Source organism: Mesitornis unicolor, unplaced genomic scaffold, assembly GCF_000695765.1.
Source record: "Mesitornis unicolor isolate BGI_N332 unplaced genomic scaffold, ASM69576v1 scaffold28270, whole genome shotgun sequence".
NCBI lineage: Eukaryota > Metazoa > Chordata > Aves > Mesitornithiformes > Mesitornithidae > Mesitornis > Mesitornis unicolor.
In genome coordinates, this window is record NW_010159411.1 from 1,423 (window position 1) to 23,811 (window position 22,389).

Below are 22,389 nucleotides of genomic sequence, written 5' to 3' on the forward strand. Positions count from 1 at the left end.
TGGTTAATTTTAATTGATTGTTGGAGTGTTGTTAGAATATGGGACTGACTCTTCTGGTGACTCAAACTTAAGGGCAGCTCTTGGAATTTCTGGTTGAATTTTAGTCTATGTCCAATTCAGTAGCTGGGAGGCAATATCCTCATGGAACCTATATAATTATGGACTGTGTATATGTCTGTTACATGTGCTCTGCTAACCTTTTTTTCTTCCTGAAGGAGGTGAATTTTGGCATATTTGATTGTACTAATGGAAATATCCTTCAGGGACTGGAATTTTTCTTGTCCCAAATCATGATACCAGCACTTAAAACCCAACAGGTAATCAAATTGCTAGGTTTTTTTCTCAAGAACACGTAGAAGTAAGGCAAGTGGCTACTGCAGTCCTGTTTGTGCATCAGCTGAACGTAAAACAGAGGATGCAATAAGATGCAAGTCTAATATAGGCCTTTATGGGAGTAATGCAATTTATGTGTGTTTGAAATTCATATAGTTATTGTTTATTTTCAAGCAATAGCACCAGCTGTAATGCTTAAGACAAAGGAGAACATAGCATAGCAGCCATACCAAGATAAAACTGTGATGACTTAATTAAGCCTGAATTGAAAGAAGTGTCAAGTCCTTCTGGCAGCAGAAAGGATCAGTTCATGATTTGATTCTAGAAGGTGGACAGCAAGCCCTGTATCACAGCCAGAGTATTCAGCTTCTTTGAGCTGTCCTTGTTCTGTGGCACTCACAAAGCACCACAGCTGGTTCTGTTGCCTCCAGAAGTGCAAATATAATGAAGCTCAGTGTTAGTCGAGAATGATTGTTTCTTTTGCTGTTACCATATGCTGATAGTTGGACTCAATGATCTTAAAGGTCTTTTCCAACCAAAATCATTCTATATTACCATTTTCTCTCACCCAGGAGCAGGGAAGGAGATCAGAATCTGTTTTCTCTATTCAGAGAGAGCCAATGAGACTGAAAAAAGACAGTTCAGTGTGAATACAGTGAGAGCAGAGAGACATTTTTATTTATTGAGAGCCTCTTGCTTGTTTGTTTCTTGTCTAACAGGATAATTAAATCAATGCACTTTTTAAAGTATTTATGTTATAGTACAGATAAGTGTATTTTAAAGGGCATACTGATAAATCTTTATATGCTGCCATACATAGGAAATATGTTTCTAATGAAAAATAAGATACCTTTTGTGTTCAAAAAACAAAGGAAGGTGTGACCCTTGATTTCCTTTTTTTTCCCCATAAACCATAAAATAATCAGAACTGGGGTGCTGTGAAAGAAGGCTTGAAGAACAGCCAGATACAAGACTTTCTATATTCAGTGGATAAATTTGTGGGTACTTTGTCATCATCAAGACAGAATATAGAAGATAAAGTTCAGCTTACAAAAGCAGACATTGATACTTATATCAGCAACTTACAGAACCCATCTGACTACATAACTGCAGGTAATTCCTACAGCAGTGCAAACACAATGATGCTGTTTATAAAATCAATTTTATGTCATTAGTAAAAATTGACTTTGAAGAATTAATTCATCTTCCCTGAGCTGCATACATATTTCTGTTTACTCTTGCCAGGTTTCTGACTGTGTAATCATAAAATCATCAATCATTTGTCCATCCTTTAATTTATAGATCTTAAAGGATTAGGTCGTTCCTTGATATATCATGTACGCTGTGGCCTGTGTTCCTCCTAGTTTGCTGGCCAAGTAGTTGCTGAGTAAAGCCATTTAATAGTGTGTACACTCTTCACTTTCTTTGATACTGGGGAAACCCTCTCCCATATTAAGTTTGGCTCTGAGGGCTGTAATTCAAAACAAGATGTATTTATAAAAATGGATATATACACACACACACACATTTATGTATATATAGGAAAAAGAGTAGTTATGTATCTCTGAACAATAGCTTTCCACCATTTCTTATCACCATGACATGGTTATTCAGAGTGAAATAATGCCAAACCAGTCAATGCTTCTGCTATCCCTCTTGATCCTACATGACCCTATAGCAGGAGAGCTTCCACAGAAGAAGTAGTGGCAGTGGTTGAGGCAATAAAGTTATATTGCTGGACAAGTTTATTAGATCCATTTAGTAGTACAAGCTCGATGAGTCCTAAATATAATGCACCAAGTGAACTGGGCTCTTTCAGCTGCTAGGCCAATCTGAAAGATGTACTGACCTGTGAATTAGAGGAGGTTTTTGTGACTGTTCATAATGGTGTCTGGTACATGGTGCTTTTAATGTGGAATAGGCTGCAGTAACAGAAAGAGATAAATGTAAAGTAAGCCTTTACTTACAAAATACAAGCAGAAAAATAGACATGTAATAGTTAATGCATTTGCTAGACCTCTGAAACATGATTCTCCCAAAACCACATTACTATTTTTTTCCTTAAGAACTCTGTATTTTTAACAGTTTCTGTTGCAAAGGATATGCAATAGTAACAGTAGGTAGATACAAGTATGTGTGTGCATATTGTTGTTACAGCCTTAATCTTTTCCTGGTGTTGGTCAGGGATGTGAATACACTCAGCTTACAGAGATTCTCAGTTTGTTTGCCAAGAACATTTAGCTTTTGTAATTAAAAATCTGTATTTATTTCTTGTTATTTATGAGACTGTTCCATTCTATGATTTTGAAGGCAGTAACACAGAGGTCACTGAGAAACTTGAAGAAGTGGTCATAATTTGGATCAAACAGATCAGACAAATTTTAGTGGAGAGTGAACAAATGAGAAGAGAGGCCGATGACATTGGTCCATCTGCAGAGCTGGAACACTGGAAGAAAAGAATGTCATCATTTAATAGGTTAAATCCCTGCATTATTTCTCACAGAATCTAAAAAAAAAAAAAAAGCAGCTTTTTAAAAATAATTGTAAACATTCATTCCAAAAAGAGAATTAAATGTGTTTCTTTCTTCAAAGCCTTTTAGATGAGATCAAGAGTTCAAAAGTAAAGAAAATTATAAGTATTCTTCAGGCAGCAAGATCAAAGACATTAAAGCAGTGGAAAGAGCTGGTAATTACAGTGTTTTAATAAAAGCTTTAAATGAGTACAGTACTGTATTTGCGATACACATGGAACTGAACACAATGCTAAAAATAGTTTTGAGTGTTTATGCTGGTTTTGTACTGTGGTTTATTATCTGTTTGTTGAAACATGCAACACTGAGGATTCTGAAGTTAAGATGATTTGAAAAGAAGTCAATGCTTCTGTAATGTGTCTTTCATTAACGTAGTTGGCAGAATGGTTATACAAAAATAAAGAAATGCAGCAATACAACATTCTTCTGTCTCCAGCTGTACCTTGTGCAGGTCAACTGTAGAGATGTCTGAAAGTTCATCATATTGCTTTTAGAATTATTGACAGCTGGGTTTTTGTGGCATAGCTGCTATGTGAGACAGGTGGATATCTGTAATGTAAACTTATCAGGTAAAATTGTAGGCAAGCCAGAAAATAAGCTGTAGACTGTGTACAGCCAGTCAGACACCCCCAAACATCAGAATGTAGATCTCCTAGCACTTACGAAGGTATTCTACTGTTTTGAAAATAGAGCAGGAAAACAGTATCACCTTACTGAGTTTTTTATTTTCTGCTTAGCATATTTGCAGACTTTTATGATAAATGGAATTTGGATGAGAGTGTCTGTACACTGCCAGTACAAGCCAAGGATGACGAACTAGATTTCTTTCTTCATACAGAATTGCCTCCTAAGTACTAGATAGTTCCACCTGTTATGAACAGAAGAATACATGGGCACTGGTTATGAACTCATTTACCCTAACAAGTGTTTATTAAAAAATGATGAGAAACACCCTGGAACATTTCAGGGATCTTGTCTAGGTTCTGTAGAATGGGTACCACGCTAAAATAATTCTAAAATCTGACTCAGATTATCAAAAACACACTACTGTATTTCCATCAGGAAGAAAAAACTTTGAGAGTCAAAGTACAGAGTTCCTCTAAATCACATCCAAAATGTTGCTGATTGCCAGGTAGCTCTTACCAATTTTTGTATGTAAAAGCAGTTATTTCTTACATAAAGAAGTGGCTTATTTGAGAGAACTTCTGTGAGAAAATGTTTGCAAGATGTCATCACAGTCTTGTGATAGCATGCACTGTAAAAAGGCAAGAACCTGTTCAGTAACTTTTAACAGTATTTTTTTTCTTCCCTTCAGGATGGTAATATAACAGTTGCTGCCAATGAAGCTAAAGACAACGTGAAATATTTATATACATTGGATAAATTCTTTGGTCTGTTTGCCAAAGCGTCACCTGTAAGTAGTTCTCCAAAGGTGTTTAACATGAAATTCAGAAAAGAAAGAAAAGGCTTTTACTGCTGAAAGAAAGATTTTTCTCCTTTCAGTATTTAACTTTTGTGCTTAATGATTAGTGGACAGCTCGACTCTATTGACATTAGTGAACTGAGTTTACAGATTTTGAATAAGCCATAGATAATACTACTTTTCGTGGAGGTGGCAGTTGTCACTCCAGAAGATAGGGGGTGAGAAAAATAAGCGAAAGATTGTTTTTCCAAACCTGATATTGAACTAAATTGTCTTTGTGAGGTTGAGCCTTACATGTGGTACCTCTTCCTGCCTCCATGCTTCAGTTAGCAGTTACTTATGATTGTTTTAATGCAAGTATCATAAAATGATCTTAAGCCTTCAGTTGAGCTGAAATTGGGCAGCTTCCACTTATTTTACAGTTTAAAACTGTTTCTTTTGGAAGTAGCATATGTTTACTTTCATCCTGGTTCAAATGATAAAACTTATTTTCATAAGCATGTGGGTCTCAGATTTGGGTTTTTTTTTTGGAAAGAATGAATTTTAAAGATATAGCCACCAGGCAAAACTGTCTAAGTGTACATGGTTCAGAAGATTTACACATAATCCATCTGCTTACAGATTTTCTAAATATTGTTTTCAAAGCTTGAACTCTGAATCCATTGTGCTATTTTACACTGCTTTTCTTCTGCAAATATTCACTGTTCTACTATATTGCGCTTGAATTTTAGATACCATACTTTTATCCTTTCTAGACCAGTCACTATCTCTTGTTCTAGATTCTCAGTATATCTGTCTCACATCCATTTCTGTGGAATATTTCTGGGACAGAAAACTCTGTAGTTCAGTATCCTCAGTAGATTATTGTTGCCTTGCTTTTCCCTTCTGGATCTCTCTTCTCTACAGATCCAGGCAAAATGAGCAAAGGACAACTTTCTTCTTGTCTTTCCTAAAGCAGGCCAACTCTTTTGTATGTGTATGACTTCTTTTCCTTAGGTAATGTATTTCTTTCCAGAGCATACTACGGCATCTTCATATACTGGAAGCTATGACCAAGAAGAGTACAGCCTCTGTTTTTCCTCTGAAAAATCCCACTCTGGAAGAAGGCCTATTAATTTATTCATTACTCATTCCTTATGTTTTTTCTCTTGGTCATATTGTGTTATGTCTCAGCAAATGAGTTGGGTGGTCCAGTGCATAATGAGATGTGTGCAAGAACAATTATTTACAATCAAAAAGTTGTTTATCCACTAACAAATGTATTCTCAGAGCTGTCACATTTTCCATTGTGTTATTTTTTAAGAAATTTGAATTGCTGACTTTCCTATTTTTTTCCTATTGTAGGTAACAATGATGGAACACGTACCCAGTTTAATGAATACTGTCTGTATGATTTACTGTACATCACCATACTACAACACATCAGAGTGCATGACATCTCTTCTTCTTAAAATCACTAATCAAATGATTAACACATGCAAGACATATCTGTGTGAAGGTGTTTCAAAAATCTGGGATCTAGACAGGTGATAGAATTTAAATAATTTCATCTTATTTTGTTAACACTAGAATTAAAATTATAGATTAGTCATCAAGATTATTAAAAGGTAAATTTAAGTTTTCCATTGTCCTACCAAGCACTGATGCCCACGTTAATTTTAAGCTCATAACTACTCATTTCATGTAGAATTAAGTACTCTGCAAAAACAAATTTAGTATGTGTTTTGAAAAAACCTGTTATTTAAAAGTGTGTAATGTATATCAGTATACAACACTCAATATTTTGTCCCCATGGTTTTTCTAGACCAAAGCACACTTGAACTATTATAACTGGGAGCTAAGGTTCTTCATAATGAAACTCTGAGCACAGACTAGCAAATTTCTATCTGAGATTTATATTTTGCTATTAGTGGACAGGAAAGCCAGTTTGAGGAAGGGGACAATATATACCAGGGCTAGAATTACAATTCATAGAATACCAGGTTGGAAGGGACCACAAGAATCATCTAGTCCAAACTTTCAATGTAAAAGTGTAGTTTAAATTCAATTGTACTCTGTTTGAGGCAAAGTAAATGAGTGATAGAATAGGACTCAGACTTGTATTTTCTGAGTATTCAGTAGAGAATGCTGTATAAGCAAATACATGAAGAGCGTTAATGGTGTCAATGAGGCACCTTAAATTTGAAAAGCTAAAATTACTGTACGTTTGCTAGTTAGACATGCCTAAGACTAGTTTTGTTCTTCCTTTCTGTTGTTCTTCTTACAGCTATTAGTATAGCAAGAGTCCCTGGTTTTCAGCAAATGTTAGGCGCTATACAGAAAATGAACAAAAAGTTTGCCTCTGCACTAAGGAGCTTGCAATCTTAAGCATAAGAAGAGTTTGCAATCTGAAATATAAGTGAATGGTGAGATCGGGGGAGGAAAAAGGGATGGAGAATAAACAGCAATCATTCAGGTTTGGTCAGCTGAAATGACAGTGTTTCCAGCAAATCTTGTGATGCCTTGAGATGTTTTATAGCATCACTGCCAGAAGAACTAAAGGAAATATTTCAAGGAAGGGACAAGTTAGCTGCTCTATGGCTACTTGCAAGGAGCTGCTTCTAAGTGCTACATACAGCATAAGTGGAAGCACAAAAGTGTTTGTATGAAACTTAACAAATGGGTGGTGAATGCTGATGTCGCTGGCAGAACAAGTCTATCTGAAGGATGAGAAGTTACACGGAGATAGCCTAGGAAGAACACATAATATAAGAACAAGTAGTTTATTTTCATGAAAAACAGAAGGGGCAAACCACAGAGAAGGGTTAAGATAAGCGCAGCATCTAAAGTTATCAACTAGAAAAGTAATGATTGCAAAAGTCTCTTGAAAGAGAATAAATTGCGTAAGATTATGGTTACTGAAGTGAGAAGGAAAAGGTGTTACAAGCTTCATCAAGACATCGATAGTCAGGATGTCTGTGCTTAAATTCCAGCTAAGTTGAAGGTGACACTGAGGTAACAGGCTAGGAAAGTAAAAAGTAAATTTAACAAATAATTTTGTTTCACCCTGTATTTTGGTGTGAGTAAAGGCAAGTTTTCAAAAATTACCTGTAACCGATTAAGTAATATGTTTATTCTAAATAATAAATTTAAATAAAAGTAGAATACATAATTTTTGTTTGTTCTAGCTGAATTTATTCTTTAGATATTTGTCATATGTACTTATTTGCTGCTGCTGTCCCTGCAAGAGTTTCTCTCTGTCCCAGTTAGTGGTTTCCATCTGTAAATCATTTTAATTCCCAGTGATCTTTTGGAAGACAAAAGGGAAAGCCAAAATTGAGCAATGTCTTGGGTAAATGTCTTATGACTGATTTCCATGCCTCATCTGTGTATCTCCTGTATAGTAGTACCTCAAGGTTAATGAACAATTGCATATAAGATGAAACTATCTGCGGCCTTAGGAACTGAGATCTTCTTGGTGTGCCTTTGTAAAGAAGGAAGAATTTCCTCATGCTTACTGTAATCTTGAAAAATACCTTTCCAGCCTTGTCTGTTTAGAAAAAAACCAAAGAAACAAATGAAGAAAAGCCCATCAGCAATACCCAGTTTACAGAAGATGAGAAAAGACCAAACTGCAGGCACTCAGTAGCCAGGGTTTACCTGATTTAAATCCTTTTCCGACTATACTGTGAAAGTCTTGGGTTGATGGCAATAAAACCTAAACTTCCAAATATCCAATCTATGTAACAAATTTAAAACAAAATCTTGTAATGTAATCCTCCTATTTTGAATATTTTTCAGGTAATGTATAATTTTGTGTTCATATTTTGCAAAGTTGCATATCTGACTGAAATGTTCGATTTTTCTTTATATTCTTTTGAAGACCTCCTTAGGATGATTTTCTGTCTTTGATTTTTTCCTCAGGCAAGAATTGCTAAAGAGAATACAACAATGCATTTCCCTCAAAGAACAGTATCAAACATCCTTTCAGAGAATTAGGGAGGAACTAAAGGAAAATCCAAATTGCAGGCAATTTGATTTCAGGTAAATAATTCACTCTAATATTGAATCATATTAATTTATACAATTTATAAATGAGATGTCATTATACATGCTGGCTAGCAGAAAAGCTAAATGTGCAATGAAAATGTAGTATTTAATATAATCAGAACAACACTTTGCAGAGGTGGAGGTTTTTTATTCAGTTTTATTCAGGTTTTTGCTACTTGTTGATTTAACAGACATCCAAGAGGACTTCAGGGGGATTTATGTATGTGTTAAATTAATTCATATGTTTATGTATGGTCTGAAATCCCAACAAATTTGATTCATGAATATAAGTGAAAAGATTTACTTGTATTGGCACTTAAATAATGGGACATTTCTTAGTATTGTACATTCGCATTTTGATCTCTTGCAAATGCCTTATTTAACAGAGTAACTCCTATAAAACATAGCAAAGGCTTTTAATTGACATCTATAAGGATTAAGCATTTTTTGGTCTATATCCATTACTTTAAGGTAGTTTTTACTTCATTTTTAATTATTACAGCATAGATATTTTTAATATTGGAAGCAGTTATAGAATAACATATGTGGGTTAAATGTATGTGGTTAAGTCTATTACAAAAAGATCTGCATAACCCCTCCGTTGCTTTTTCATTGTTAGTGAAAACTACATATTTGGAAAATTTGATACATTCTGTAAACGCCTGGAGAAGATTTCAGATATGAGCAATATTATGGAAAGCCTTTTAGCTTTCCAGCATATAAAAATAGAAGGTATTGAAGAGATCAGTACTCATTACCAGAGCATTGCTACAAACACCAAATCCAAACAGTATGATATTCTGGATCACAGAAAAAAAGAGGTATATATTCAGTACTTGTCTGACAATCACACCCTTAATTCTGTGCTTTTCACTGGAGTTATGCAAAGAAGATTAGTTTTGTTAACACTACTTATAGTATTTTGTTGTAATAATACTTTCGTATCTTTTAATACAATTTGGAAGTGTTTGGGTAAATTTGGCTTTTATTTCAAATGGTTCTGTTAGTTTTTGATAAGCTAGGTTTTGTGTGATAGGTAATGCTACAAACAGCTTTTCCTAAACTTGTTTGTTTTGAGATGCGTGTATTTTGAACTGCAGACTGAAAACTAATTCAGCCAGGTTAATGCATTGAATACAGTTTAGCTAGTTGCAAGAGTTACTCAGTGTTACTGAAAATACTTAGTGGAATAGGAAAGGCAGTATTATGGTAAAGGTAGCAAAGTCATTTAGGTGAACATTTTACAGGGAGAAATGAATGGTATCACCCTCAGTGCTGAGTAGGGTGGTAAAAACTAAAGTGGCTTTTCAAATGCTTCAGACTCATATTTTAATACATCCTGCACATGCTGGAATTGAGCTGGGGTTTCGAGCTGTAGCCTGCTTGCTTACAGGATTGATAGCCTCACAATACAAGTGCTAGAAATGTTGACTTACTCCTGCCTTCCTGAACTGTAGCTTGCAACTCTCAGGAACTTTCCTTTAAACTTTTAAGTATAGAGTACTTTTGGCTTTCTTCTAACTGGCTGAAGGCTTACATTTCTGTAATATTTGCTCTGTGGTTCTTTTCTGAAAGAGAATCTGTACCTTGAATTTGAAGTTGTTTAAGAAGTGAGCGGCTTTTCTACACCTAAATGGTTGGAGCAATATGTATTACGGACTATCTTCCCAAGCTTATGGAGTGCTTTCAAACCGCATTGTTCTCTGCCTTTGCTTCTCCCCTATCTACCGTAATATATTTTATATAGTCTCCAAATACTTTTCCCTGGTAAACTCTAATGAGTCCCTATATCCTAGGCAAAAACCTCTCAGTCTGTAAGGTGCTCTAGAGAGCCTGCCCGTTTCCTCATCTTAATAGGTTTCATACCTGGACAGTGAGCTGAGCGCTCTCCTGTGGCAGTGCTGGGAGCAGCTGGTGAGTGTGCTCCGTTCTCTCTGATTAGGTTATTAGATTTCCTCTGCCTCTCCTTGTTCCTCTGTGCTCCTTTGTGTTCATGAAGGTGAGGCTTTAATCACATGACATAACATTTACTTTCTGTTTGCTTTGCTTAGAATGTAAATATCTTTGTTGCTGCTGTTGTCCCTGTTCTCCTTAATTCAGTGCTGAGCACTTGTACTGGGCAGATAAAGCAAATTCCCCAGAAACTCAAGGAAAATAATTTTGTATTAAATGAAAGCGATACTATAGATTATTTTTTTTTCTTTTACCCTTTCTAGTTTGAAAAAGATTACCTTGAATTTAAGAACCAAACTGCAGCATTGTATGAGTCCATACAGGAATTTGTAGATTCGTGGTTTGAAAAGACTGTAACTGTAAGTACTTTTACAGGTGCAAACCCCTTGTTCTGGTGCTCAAAATGACTGAGTACCCACAGCTCCTATGGAACTATTTAATTACCACTAGTGTTCTGTACTGTTCTGGTGGCTGCCTGAGAAAATACGGGTAACATCAAAACTATTACAAGCTCTGAAAGTTGCTTGCAGAAGTGCTGAACATAATGTTCATTGTTACTTGATGCCAGTTTTATATTCCATCTTTCCTTACCAATTTTATAGCAGTAAATGCTCCGTCCTCCTTTCTAGACTGAACAGATGCTGGGACTTCTGATGAAGCTTGAACAAATAGGAGAAAATCGCATTGATCTTAATGAGAAGTATACTATTGTCCTTCAGCAGTACAGCGAAGACTTAGAGTTTGTTCGAAAGCTCTACCAGAAGCAAAAAGAAAATCCACCTATACTGCGTAATATTCCACCAGTAAGAATGAAATAAATGAGAAAGAAAAAAGACTTTGCTTCTTGACTGTTTTTAATTTAATGGAAATATAACCTCATGTATTCTGTGTTTTAGGTAACAGGGAAGATTATGTGGGCTCAGCAGTTATACAGAAAGATTGACCAACCAATGACAGTCCTTAAAAAGAAAACCACACTTTTGAAGGTTGGAAATTAGCAGAGGAGGATTTATGCTAAGCTTTCAAGCATGTTATTAACAGACATTATTTATTTTTATACTCCTAAGTTCACTTTCATAGCAACTTGTATTCAAGCTCATCCAACAGGATAGGTGTTAGTGTTTGCTCCAGGATCTGAATTCTGTTTTGCAGCATTATTGTTCTGCAGCTCAGGACAGTTACTTCCCTTGAGGTGTTCAGCTGATGATTTAGGCTAGTGGTTTTTTCCCCTTCTGGGACTTGACTCATGTTAATTCTGATAGGAACACTGGTGGCCATATACCTAAATTTAGAGCTTTTTATCTGCTATGCTCTGTAATGAAGAGGACTGAGATATTTAACCCCAAGCACTAGCCACACTTCATGAAAGAATACAATTTTTATAGTTTTCTCAGTGAGACATCAGTGCCTTGTATAGGTCATAGTATAGAGTTTGTTTTATGGGCAAGACTGGGAGGAAAAATCAGGAAAAGTTATGTTGTTTCAAACAGTTAAATACTTCTAAATAATTGAATTCCTAAATGTATTTCTATGTTTCTGTGTCTTGTCTTATCTCTAAAATAGCATAACTTAAAGCTTTCTCTTTGTTTTGTTTCCAAATGGTAGTGAGGAAAAGCCTTGTGGAGGATACTTCTACTATGTTAGACTCATTGAATTGATTATAGGGTGTTTGCTTTTTTTTTCTCCCTCTCCCTTGAATTGCAGACACTGGAAATGAAAAAGGTTGTTAAAAGTTACAATAAAATGGCTGCAGTTCTTCTGGAATTTGAAGTTATTTATCATAGAGCTTGGTGCAGGTTTGCTGACCAGGCTAGAAATGCTCTGCATGCTTCCTTACTTGCCAGGCACCCAGAAACCAAGGTGAATGTGATTTATACTTTGTAATACTGTTGCATTGTTTAGTATTACATATGCTACTTTAATCATATCATGGATAGAATAGCACAGCACTAAAAAAAATCTTAATAGAGTTAAAAAATGAACTGCTCAAATTGGTGTACTTTTTTCTTCTTTTTGTGTGTTTGTGGTACAGACTTCATAATGTCTCTTCTTTGTAAGGCTTCTGCCTCTTTCAGGGCATAAAAGATGCAGTAGCCAGCAAATACAAATCTATTACTTAAGAATTAAACTTAGGAAGTCACAGGAGCCAAGTGGTTAGGGCACAGTGAATAATTCACAGGAAATTGAATCACTGTACGATACTGATTGATGATGATACTGATTGACGATACTTTGGAAAATCCAAATATTTGTAGAGGAGGATAAATATCTGTGTAAAACCATGGGTATGCATTCTGAAAAACTTCTCTAGTCATCTACATCTTGTTATATATTCCAGTTATATCACACTACATGTGACCGCTAAGCTGCTGCCTTATTTTCTGTTTCTTTTTTTCCCCGCCCTGTGCTGCTACATGAAGGAGTTACTTGTAAACTTGGACCCAGTCGTCCTGGAAGTACTTTATGAAACAAAATACCTGAAAAAAATGCATTTTGAAGTTCCAGGTGTTGTTCTTGGCTTGTGTGCAGATGAAGAACAGATTAAAAGACATCAAATGGAGTGAGTGAATGCTGTTTGGATTTGATTCTCATTTGCAAATGGGAGTGCCTAGCTTTGGCTCTGTTGCATATGCTTTTGATTTGTTATAATTTTTCTCTTTGATGGAGTTTAACTGAAATTTAATTACTTTCCCCTGCATTTTTATAGCAATATTGGTAACATGCAATTGTTTCTACCTCCACAATTATCTCATTACTAGAAAAAGTCTACATGCTTTTGTTTTGTTACTGCAACAGCTGCTCTATAAGTGGGAGTTTTAGGTAGTGCTAAGGCATCTATACACTATAACATAGGGATTACACTCCAAAATATTACAGTTAACATCAAAAGCTTTTTTCTGTTAGAAAAACAAGCTGGAATTTACCACTTGTTTAAGGCACAACCCAAATATTTGTATAGGTAATACATCACCTAAGTTATAATTTGCTCTCAATCAGAGAGCAAAATATGTGTTGTATATCTGAAATAACTTCTATTTATTTAAAATAATTCCTTTATGCTGTTTAGAATAGTTCTGTGCTCCTAGAAGAGTTCTTTTCATTCTCGGGGATGTTGATTGTTAATTCTCTAACTCACTAAGCAAAGATGATAGGTCTTTAAAAAGTCATCCTTTGTGAGGAGTGTTCTTTGGGTAGTTTTTAAGCAGAAGTGGACAAAAAGGGACAAAGTTCAAAGAGGTTCATAAAGACTTGAATTCAACCCCTCCTCCCTTTTTCTGTTGTTAAAGCTTTTAGTCTTTCACTCTTATAATATCTCATTTTTCATTAATTATCTGTGGAGTGTTTTACAACAAACTAAGCTAAAATTTCTTATGTGCAAGGCAAACCTGTTGTGCTACATTCCTCTAAAAAGCAACAACCCCAAATTTTGCCATCCAAGAGAAACAAAAAAATACAGAAAACGTTTGCAATAAAGAAATAATTCAAACAGCTTCTACTCTAAAAAAGACTTCAGACTGACTCCCCAAGCAAAGAAGGAATATTCAGAGCCTGTAGATTTTTGCTTAAGCACCACTAAATACCACTTTTGGGTATATTGCAAATGGTTGATCTCAGTATATGGATTGTATCAATGATGTTTAAAGCCATGGTTTTAATCTGGCACAGAGCACAGCTATTGCTTTTTTTTCAGCAGTTCTTGTAAGAACTCATTATGTATCTGACTTCTGAGTTGCATTCACTTCTAAGTCTTGTTTATGCAGCTTCACTACTAGCTTCATTTTCATGGAAATGTAATGGTAAGTTTCATTCAGAATTTGGCCTTTTTTTCTCTGGCATTTTGTGTCCTCAGTGGTTTGGATCTAGCTTATAAGCAGTGTCATTTCATACTATGTCTTGTGAGATAAGAAGAAGGGAACAGAAATACTGTGTTTTCAGTTTCCTGGGTTTTTCTACTGTAACTAATTTTGCTTGGAAGAAAGTTTCTCCAAATCAATCACAGTCACTTTACTGAAGGTACTTATTTCCCCAGTCTGGTTCTGCTGTTAGTAGAAAGAGGCTTAGTTTGAGCTAGGAAGAGTTCTTATTTTTAACATGAGGCCAGAACTTGCAAATCTTATTAACAGAAATGTGTCCAAACTTCTGTATGTTTCATATCTCTGAATTAAACATAGTCTTAATGTGATCGTCTCTTGCAGACTCCAGAATCTATTGGTCAGTTACAGAGAGCATCTGAATGCGATTCCGGTTATGCTGAAACCACTGATGAAACCATTCATAGGACAAGTGGAGGATGCCTTTACTCCGGGCCTGATGCAGTTGTCATGGACTTCTTTGAACATCAATAAATGTATGTAGTACGAGAAGAAGTGGTGAACTGTTGATGCTGTTAGGTGGTACTGGTCAGATATTTCCTTGTCAGTTTTAGGAAGAACACTTCATCTTATGAGTGAAGTATCTCTATTGTGCAGTTGTTAATCTGTGACTGTGCCATGAGGCTCTGACCAGTGCTTAAGGCAGGGCTGGCCACCTTTTAGCTTTACTTGACCTTTGCCTGACCAGAGCACAAAAAACAATGGCAAGTGGTTTTTCATATTTGATTTATACATCTAAAATGAATTTTTGTTTTTGGTTTGCACAGTTTAGCAAAGCATCATAAGGAAAGTCTTTACATTATTTATTTATTTATTTATTTATTCCTTTAGGTACTCTCTGCACTATGTTAAGTATCTGAATAGCTCTATTTCAGGTTTTAGTGGTTCTTTGGAATGTTTGCTCTGGTGATAAGGTAGAGGTTATCCAGCAAGAGTATCTGGGCTACCTCCTATTTCCTGCTGCTGCAGCTAGAATGAAATCACCCCCAGAAAGGAATGCTTTTCTTAAGTGTATGCATCATAGCTTTTTAAGGATGTGCAGTGTGTAGTGTGCCCTGAATGCATGTTGGATACTTACAAACTAGCTATTGGTTCACCAGCAATGTGCGGAACTCACTATGCATGACCTTAATGTCTTAAGTGCCTTTTTTCCTTTGAATATGTAGAATTATGGGGCCAATGATTGCCTTCTAGACTAAAACTCGGGAGAAAAGGTGAATGAATCAATTTAGGACTACCTAATTTTTATATTAAAAAAATAAATCTAAGGACTTGGTTGGATTATTTTTCTGGTTTCATCAATAAAAAAGACAAGCTCTGTCATTAACTTCCTAGTAGGAATAAATGATGTTTTGCAATTATAGCATCAGCAGCTGGACACCACTGTCACACTGCTGTGTCTTAGATATCATAGTGATTTCTTTCTACATACAGTAAGAGTATTGGTGATTCAAATGATACTGTCTGGTAATAACAAATAGAAAGACAAAGGGTGTCAGATGATGTACTTCTTTCTTTTTTTTGCAAAGGCAGTATGAATGACAGGGAAGGAATTTATCCACTCTATTCAGAAACGGTTGTTTTCACCTGCTTTAATAAACACATCTGTTAAAGTACTCAGTTTAACTCTTTCCAAAGCAAGTTAGGTCATGCACATGAAAGAAGAAGTCTAGTGGTTTAACCAGTAGGTAATCCTGACTGGAGGAATTTTAGCCATTAAATTTGTAAATTAATTAAAATGATAAAAATATTGGATTGCCCTGTGGATTTGTGTAGAAGGACCAAAATAACTTTTGGACAATTGTATCCTTTCTGTTTTTCACTACATTTAGGTGATCCTCTTCATTACAATATTCTTTAATACAAAAAAAAGATATTTTGAAGGCTATTGTATAATTTATTATAAAATGGTTTCATTTAAAGAGTCCAAAGTAGATTAAGTCCATCATATTTGGTTCTAGGCCTTAATTGCTTATTTCATTGCCATTAAATCCTCGTTTTATTGTCATAGGAGGAGGGGAGGGGGGAAGACGGTATTTAAGGGGTCTATGTTTTGCATGATTTGTTTTTATTTTGTTTTCCTTGCTTAGTTATTGAGAATGTTTATAGTACCATGAGGAAGTTGGATTATGTAGTCAAAGAAGCAGCTGATACCCTGGAATACAGAATTGAAAGAATTCTGAAGGATATGTCAAACACTGCTCTGATAATTTTGCCAGAAGATGAGCCTATAGATGTGCTTTCTTTCCTGGAACAGACGGAAAAGCTTGCTATCTCTGCTGCTCACAAACTGTCTCAGTAGGTTTATTAATTCTGTAGATTTGAAGGCCATATTTGGGAGGGATTATTTAAATATAACTTTTCTAAGCATAGTTTACTTACTTCAAGAGTGCACTGAAGTACTGAAGCAAAATTATAGTCTCAGGATGCAGGAAGAAATGGAGAAACTACCGACTATTTTGAATACGGCAGACATAAGATTACATCTGTAGTGTTTAGCACTTCATATTTATATTCTTATGGCATTCTAATCAGTAGCAAGAAAAATTAAGAAGAAGAAGGCTTGAAATTTCATCCCCATGTTAATTGCTTGATTCTTAGCTTGTTAGCTAGCTAATGTAAGACTTCCCATTTTCCTGGTGCTGCCCAATTTTTGGCCTGTGCTTATTTTCCAGGTTATAGCAGACTAGTTCTTCAGTTCTTCTCCAAAAAGATGTCTATGCTCACTGTGCAAAAAAAATACCTTATATTTATTTTTTGTTTTTATTTTACTGATTCTGATTTTACAGATTATCTCACTGTATCATCATGATAAGCCTGTTTTATTAACTAGCTGAAAAAAACCTTTTCTTTCTTTAATTATTATGAAGCCAGATGAATCAGATATAAGAGAGTCTCACAAATGCTGTCTGTATTCCTCAGTATCTTACATTCTCTGTATGCCCAAGCAATAGGAACAAACTGAAAAGTATAAGGGTATTTCCCTGCGCATACAATTCTTCACAGTGCAGTGGAACTGGGGTTGTGTGCCTCGGAAACAGCAAAGAGTATACCTTATGTTTGATTCCCTGTGGATGACTGTAAGGTTTTATTTTGGTAGACAGAGTCAACAAGTGGAATGCTCTGTGTACGAACTGGTAGATGTTCTTAAGCACAGGCTGACAGCTGATGCCAGGAGAACTCTGGAGGTAAGAAGACTGTAGAGTCTACAGTGTAAAAAGTAACCTTTTATAAGCTAGTCAGATACTTGATATTTCGCTTACATGCTGGATAATATGATTGTTTTCCTAAGAATTTCCCTTTAACTCTTCAGGATTCATACACCTGTACACATCTCAACGTGAAACAGAAAACACGCTGCCAAGAATGCCTGTCCTGTAGTTGCTATAATCTGATGGGACAGCTTTGTCAGAAGAATACTGACTCTTTGGTCAGATGTGAGTCTTTATTTTTCAGATGTGTTTATTTTTTTAAGATTTTTTTCTCAAGCTTATTGTGGTAAAAATATAACCTCACTTAAATATTATATTTACTTAGGCATGAAGATTTCTTTAGAGAACTTAAGACATCGATTGCATATTGTTGACTCTAGGTATCGGATGACCAAGTTTGTACAGACACAGAGGATTCCTTTGTTCAAAGCTGAAATTCAACTGGCTATTCCAAATGTTGTCTTGAGACCAAGTCTTGAAGATATTCAGGTAACAAAATAATTGCACATCTCAGTAATTTATGGTAAAACATTTATAAATGCATTGTTTAAAAGCAACATGTGGAAGTTTAATCTGGTATAAGAACTAAAAGGAAGGGGAAAAAAGATTAAAAGTCACTTGAGTTGATGACATCATTGGGTGCTAAGGACACAGAGCCACCAATCAGGTTTGTTATGCATGCCAGTAGAGGGAACTGTTTTCCTAAATGCTCAGTAACTCATGTTCACAACCCTCTACTTGGAGGCAAACATCTCAAAGTGAATGCAAAAATAAAAGTGAATGCCATTGATAAAGCCTGATTTGACTTCCTAGTCTCCTTAAACTCTTTCAGAGTATAAAACGATGTTACCAGTTTAAGATATTAATAAATCTACTTTATGTGGTAGTGAACTGTAAAGAAAAATATTTACCAGCCTGAAGCCCTAAACTGTGGAAAAATTTGAACACTTGGTTAAACTTATACTAATTCAGCAAAATTCTTACATATGTACTTGAAGTTTCCTATGATGTTTGAAATCATTCACAAAGTATTAGTTATTTGTGATATTGCTTTGTGGACTTTTCATTTAGCATTGTCACTGTCAAAATCAGTAGCTGAATTCTTTCTCAGATTTCATTTGGAGCCTTCATGGTGTTGTCAGTAAGATGTCAGACCACGAAGCATAATTTAAAAATTCCATAGATAAAGTAGTTTTATAATGATTTATATAGCTGTTTGTATAGATTATAGACTATAACATCACAAATTCAGACAAATGTATTGAAGCATTGTGATGTGAATGTGAAAACTATTATTATTAGTAATAAATAACTATGTTTATAACCAGCTTAAGTGGAAATAGTGCTGTAATTAAGTTGTGATTCTTCATGATTACCGTTCATAAAGGTCTCTTCTGTTCTGGTTTGAAAACCACATGATAAAGCTTTATGGAGTACTCAAAGTACAAAATGTATTTTGGGTGATCCTACTTCGTGCTTATTAGAATATTTCCTGTAAAGACAGAGGTATAATTTTTCAATTTTGGCACTGTTTGGAGGATCCTTTTTTATTTTTTTTGTTGTTTGTTTGTTTCCCCCCCTTTTATTTGTCATCATCTTTCTGTGTGCTCAAGGTGAATGTTTTGCTGTTTTCAGAGTGCTGTAAACAAAGCAGTAAACATCATATTATCAGTAGCCAAAGGTATCCCCTTGTGGAAATTTGCTTACTTACATCATAAACAGCAGCAGGTGAGTATTTTATTTTTATTATTTTAAAATTGTAGTATTTTGGTTAACATTTCCTAATCTCATAAGACTATGTTCTGTACCAATGCTTTGATTAGTAATCTGGTAGAACTTCTGTTAAGTGAAAGCCTTTCCAATCTCTATACCAAGTAATTGAACATAATAATAATTCATAAACCTGATGTTTGATAGTTTTTAGTATCGAAATGAAAATTTGCTTTAATAAAAATCTTTTTAAAAAAACTGTTCAGGTATGATGATGATATTGCATAGAATATGGGAGAATTATCCATGGGTACTAATAGCTGAGTATAAATTATCATCAGTCTTCCCTGACAAAAAAATTATTTTAAGTTAAACTTTCAGACTGCATACATTACCTATAATGCTACAGTAAATATAATATAAATATCTTAACTGGCATTAAAATGAGCACTAAAATGTTGGAAAGGTCTGAGGTATAGATAGAAACTGAAGTTTGTTAAAGTGCTGAAATGCACAATAATGGTAATCAAATGGCCTTAATTCTCACCTCTGATAATGAAATATGGATATATGTAGATCTTTGCTGAAAAGTGGATTTGTAAAAATACCTTCCTATTTTGCCAATCTGACATGAAGAACAGATCAGCTAATTTCAATGAAAAAACCCCATTCAAGTCCTGAAAATAAATAATAATTTAAAAAAATGGAGAGCCTGGGTTGAATTCAGTTTCCTCAAGCAGAACTGTTTGCTTATTTCCAACCAGCCAACCCTCCACTGCCTCCAGGACTGTTTTGACCAAGAATGAGTATAGATTGTAATTCTACACTAATGAAAGCAGGCAGACCTGAGAAGTTGTGTAGGAGCTGGAAGCCACACTGTTGTACTTGTATATGATGCATATTTGACAGATGTCATTCAGAGATTATTAATATAGAGCTCCACATGCTGATTTTTCACAAAATCAGCTCTAGAACTAGAGCTGAAGTTATATAAAAATCCAAACTAAGAACAGGGAGTCTCCTTATGGATGCTTTTGCTGCACTTCCTATCTGTTCTTCGAATTAATTACTGTGTATGCATTTTTGGGGATTCCATAATGTTAGAAAAACCCGAAAACAAAAGTACTTGGACATGTGTTTTTTCTTGTTTAATTTATGACAGATTGAACAAGCTGTTGCTGCAGAGCTAGGTGATGAGAGCAAACTCACCAGGATGGTGGCACTGAAACCATTAGACAAGCAGATCATCGAGCATAAGGATGTAAACAAAGTGGTGATCCAACTAAATACAATTATTTTGTCTCTTAAAACTGAAGCATCAGATCTTCTGAACAGCTTTTCTGAATTTTCAGGCATCTGGAACAAGGTTAAATACATATTTAGTAAAATATGTTGCTGTATTTTGAAATCTTCTAAATAAATGGATTTAGTTTGCATAGGGAGACTGTGTGCTCTGCAGGAAGCACTGGTTTCATGGTAGAGTCCATATACACATAATGCCTCCTCTGTCTACTCTTGTGCTGACCAGAACTTGTCATTCTTTACCAATTTAACCATCTGAGGAAGAAAGGAGAACATAAAAGGATGTTGGAGCATAAACAAGCTTATGCTCTCACATGCTTATGCATCTTCTAACAGCATCTTGTCTGCATAGGCTATGAGAAAGAATAATTCAGCAGAATCTCTGAGAAATTGCTGACTACAGAACTGCTCCTGAATATTAAACTGACTAGTTCATCTTCAGAAACCACTGCTGAAAGCAGCTTTTCTATTTGGTAAATGGTAAAGGTCCAATGAGAGTTTTGGCAGGAAATATTTAATGAAATAAAACCTCATTACATTCTGACTAGTGAAATTCAGCTCTGTGTGGATGGAGAACTACTGGCCTTATCTGTCAAAGGTGCTTTAGTCAGGCTGAGAAACAAGAACAGGAGTAATCGAATCTTTCTAACTGCTCATTATTTTTAACTTTCCCTTCCTAAACCAACTGATAGATGACCACATTCCCACAGCTGACTTTTTTGCAGTTAGAGTTCAGGCTAAGACAGGTTATTTTCACCTCCTTATGGCTTCTGGGATTTCAGTTCTTAATGCTTAGTTACCTCAGTTTTTGGAGATATTGTTTGAGCTAACCACATATTGGTGGTATGTCATTTTACCCAGACAAGGCACAATCAGATTGGATGATGCAATAGCATGATATTTCCCTTTTTCACTAAAATCTTTTAAAATAGTTAATTAATATACTCCTTAACCTTAAAATTCCTTAGGAGTTGGCACTGTTTGCTCCCATCTTTATAATTTCAGTGGAACCACTGGGAACTGTCACTGGTAACTCATTACTGGCCAGAGAAGCTGTAACAGCTTCTTAGGGACCTCAGAGTGTAGATGGTAGATGACTGTCATTAAGCCTGGTGGAGATCATGAGTCTTTAACTGAACCAAGAATTTAACATATATTGAGCTGGTGACACTGAATTTCTCACCTCTGAAGAAATTGGCCTACCTTATGAAAAGTAAGGATGCTCAGTGCTCTGTTCCCTTTCAAGAAGCTAAATGCTCTCTCTTCCCTTAGATCCATCATTCCCTGCCAAACTGTGCTTGCTCCAAAGAGTCAAGCTGCTTGTAGCTAGAAATTGAGTTAAATATACTGTTTCAGGAAGAGTGAAGATGGCTGAATAAAATTACTACCATTTAAATACCTGTTAAAGGATGTGAGCTACTTTTGAAGGTTTTCAGACAGAAGGAAGAGTGGGAAGGAGATATTTCTAATGAAGTTTTAGCAGCCACATTGTAAATTTCATAGTAATATTTGAATGGAGAAGCGATATCCTGAGCTGTGTCAGTTTTTGAGTTACAAATATATTTCAAGTGCTTTAAATAATACTGTACAAAGTGTAAGAGTCAGGAAAAGCAGTTCAAGTGAAATTTATCTTAATGCTTACATCTTAAACTCTTTTAGAGAGGGATCTTATATGTTTGCACAGTACATCAGACAGCTGGGTCCCCCATAGGTTATTTTAATACCAATGCTACATAATAATGGAAACAAACTTCTTTTATATAGGATCCAGAGGAAAAAGTGAGGGAATTCATAGATACTAAACCTACAACCGCTGAATTCCAAACTCAAATCAGATACTTTTCTGTAAGTATTAGGTCTGTAATAAAGACAAACTGTTCAGGGAAACTGTAGTGAAATTAAAAGCTTATCATTTGTCTTTGTCTCAGCAATTAGAAATGCAAATCAGAGAACTGCCAAATCACTGTGTACTGGAATCAGTGGATATTGCAACAGAGTCATTGAAAATAGCCTTAATTCAGGAA

The 22,389-nt window shown here is 35.3% G+C and overlaps 1 protein-coding gene across 1 annotated transcript in view; it reads left to right on the forward strand.

Moving 5' to 3' along the window:
- Positions 1-215: 215 nt before the first annotated feature.
- Positions 216-22,389, forward strand: part of LOC104542342 (dynein heavy chain 5, axonemal-like) — a gene marked incomplete at both ends in the record, with an annotated part of 68,164 nt that continues 45,990 nt past the window's right edge. Inside the window, 22 exon segments of the mRNA XM_010186614.1 lie at positions 216-317; positions 1,260-1,446; positions 2,644-2,809; positions 2,926-3,019; positions 4,180-4,278; positions 5,632-5,813; positions 8,191-8,310; positions 8,936-9,137; positions 10,533-10,628; positions 10,899-11,072; positions 11,166-11,255; positions 11,974-12,129; positions 12,690-12,829; positions 14,466-14,617; positions 16,232-16,439; positions 17,242-17,329; positions 17,455-17,578; positions 17,679-17,842; positions 18,989-19,081; positions 20,226-20,429; positions 22,130-22,210; positions 22,294-22,389. Coding sequence (XP_010184916.1) covers positions 216-317; positions 1,260-1,446; positions 2,644-2,809; positions 2,926-3,019; positions 4,180-4,278; positions 5,632-5,813; positions 8,191-8,310; positions 8,936-9,137; positions 10,533-10,628; positions 10,899-11,072; positions 11,166-11,255; positions 11,974-12,129; positions 12,690-12,829; positions 14,466-14,617; positions 16,232-16,439; positions 17,242-17,329; positions 17,455-17,578; positions 17,679-17,842; positions 18,989-19,081; positions 20,226-20,429; positions 22,130-22,210; positions 22,294-22,389 — 3,018 coding nt within the window.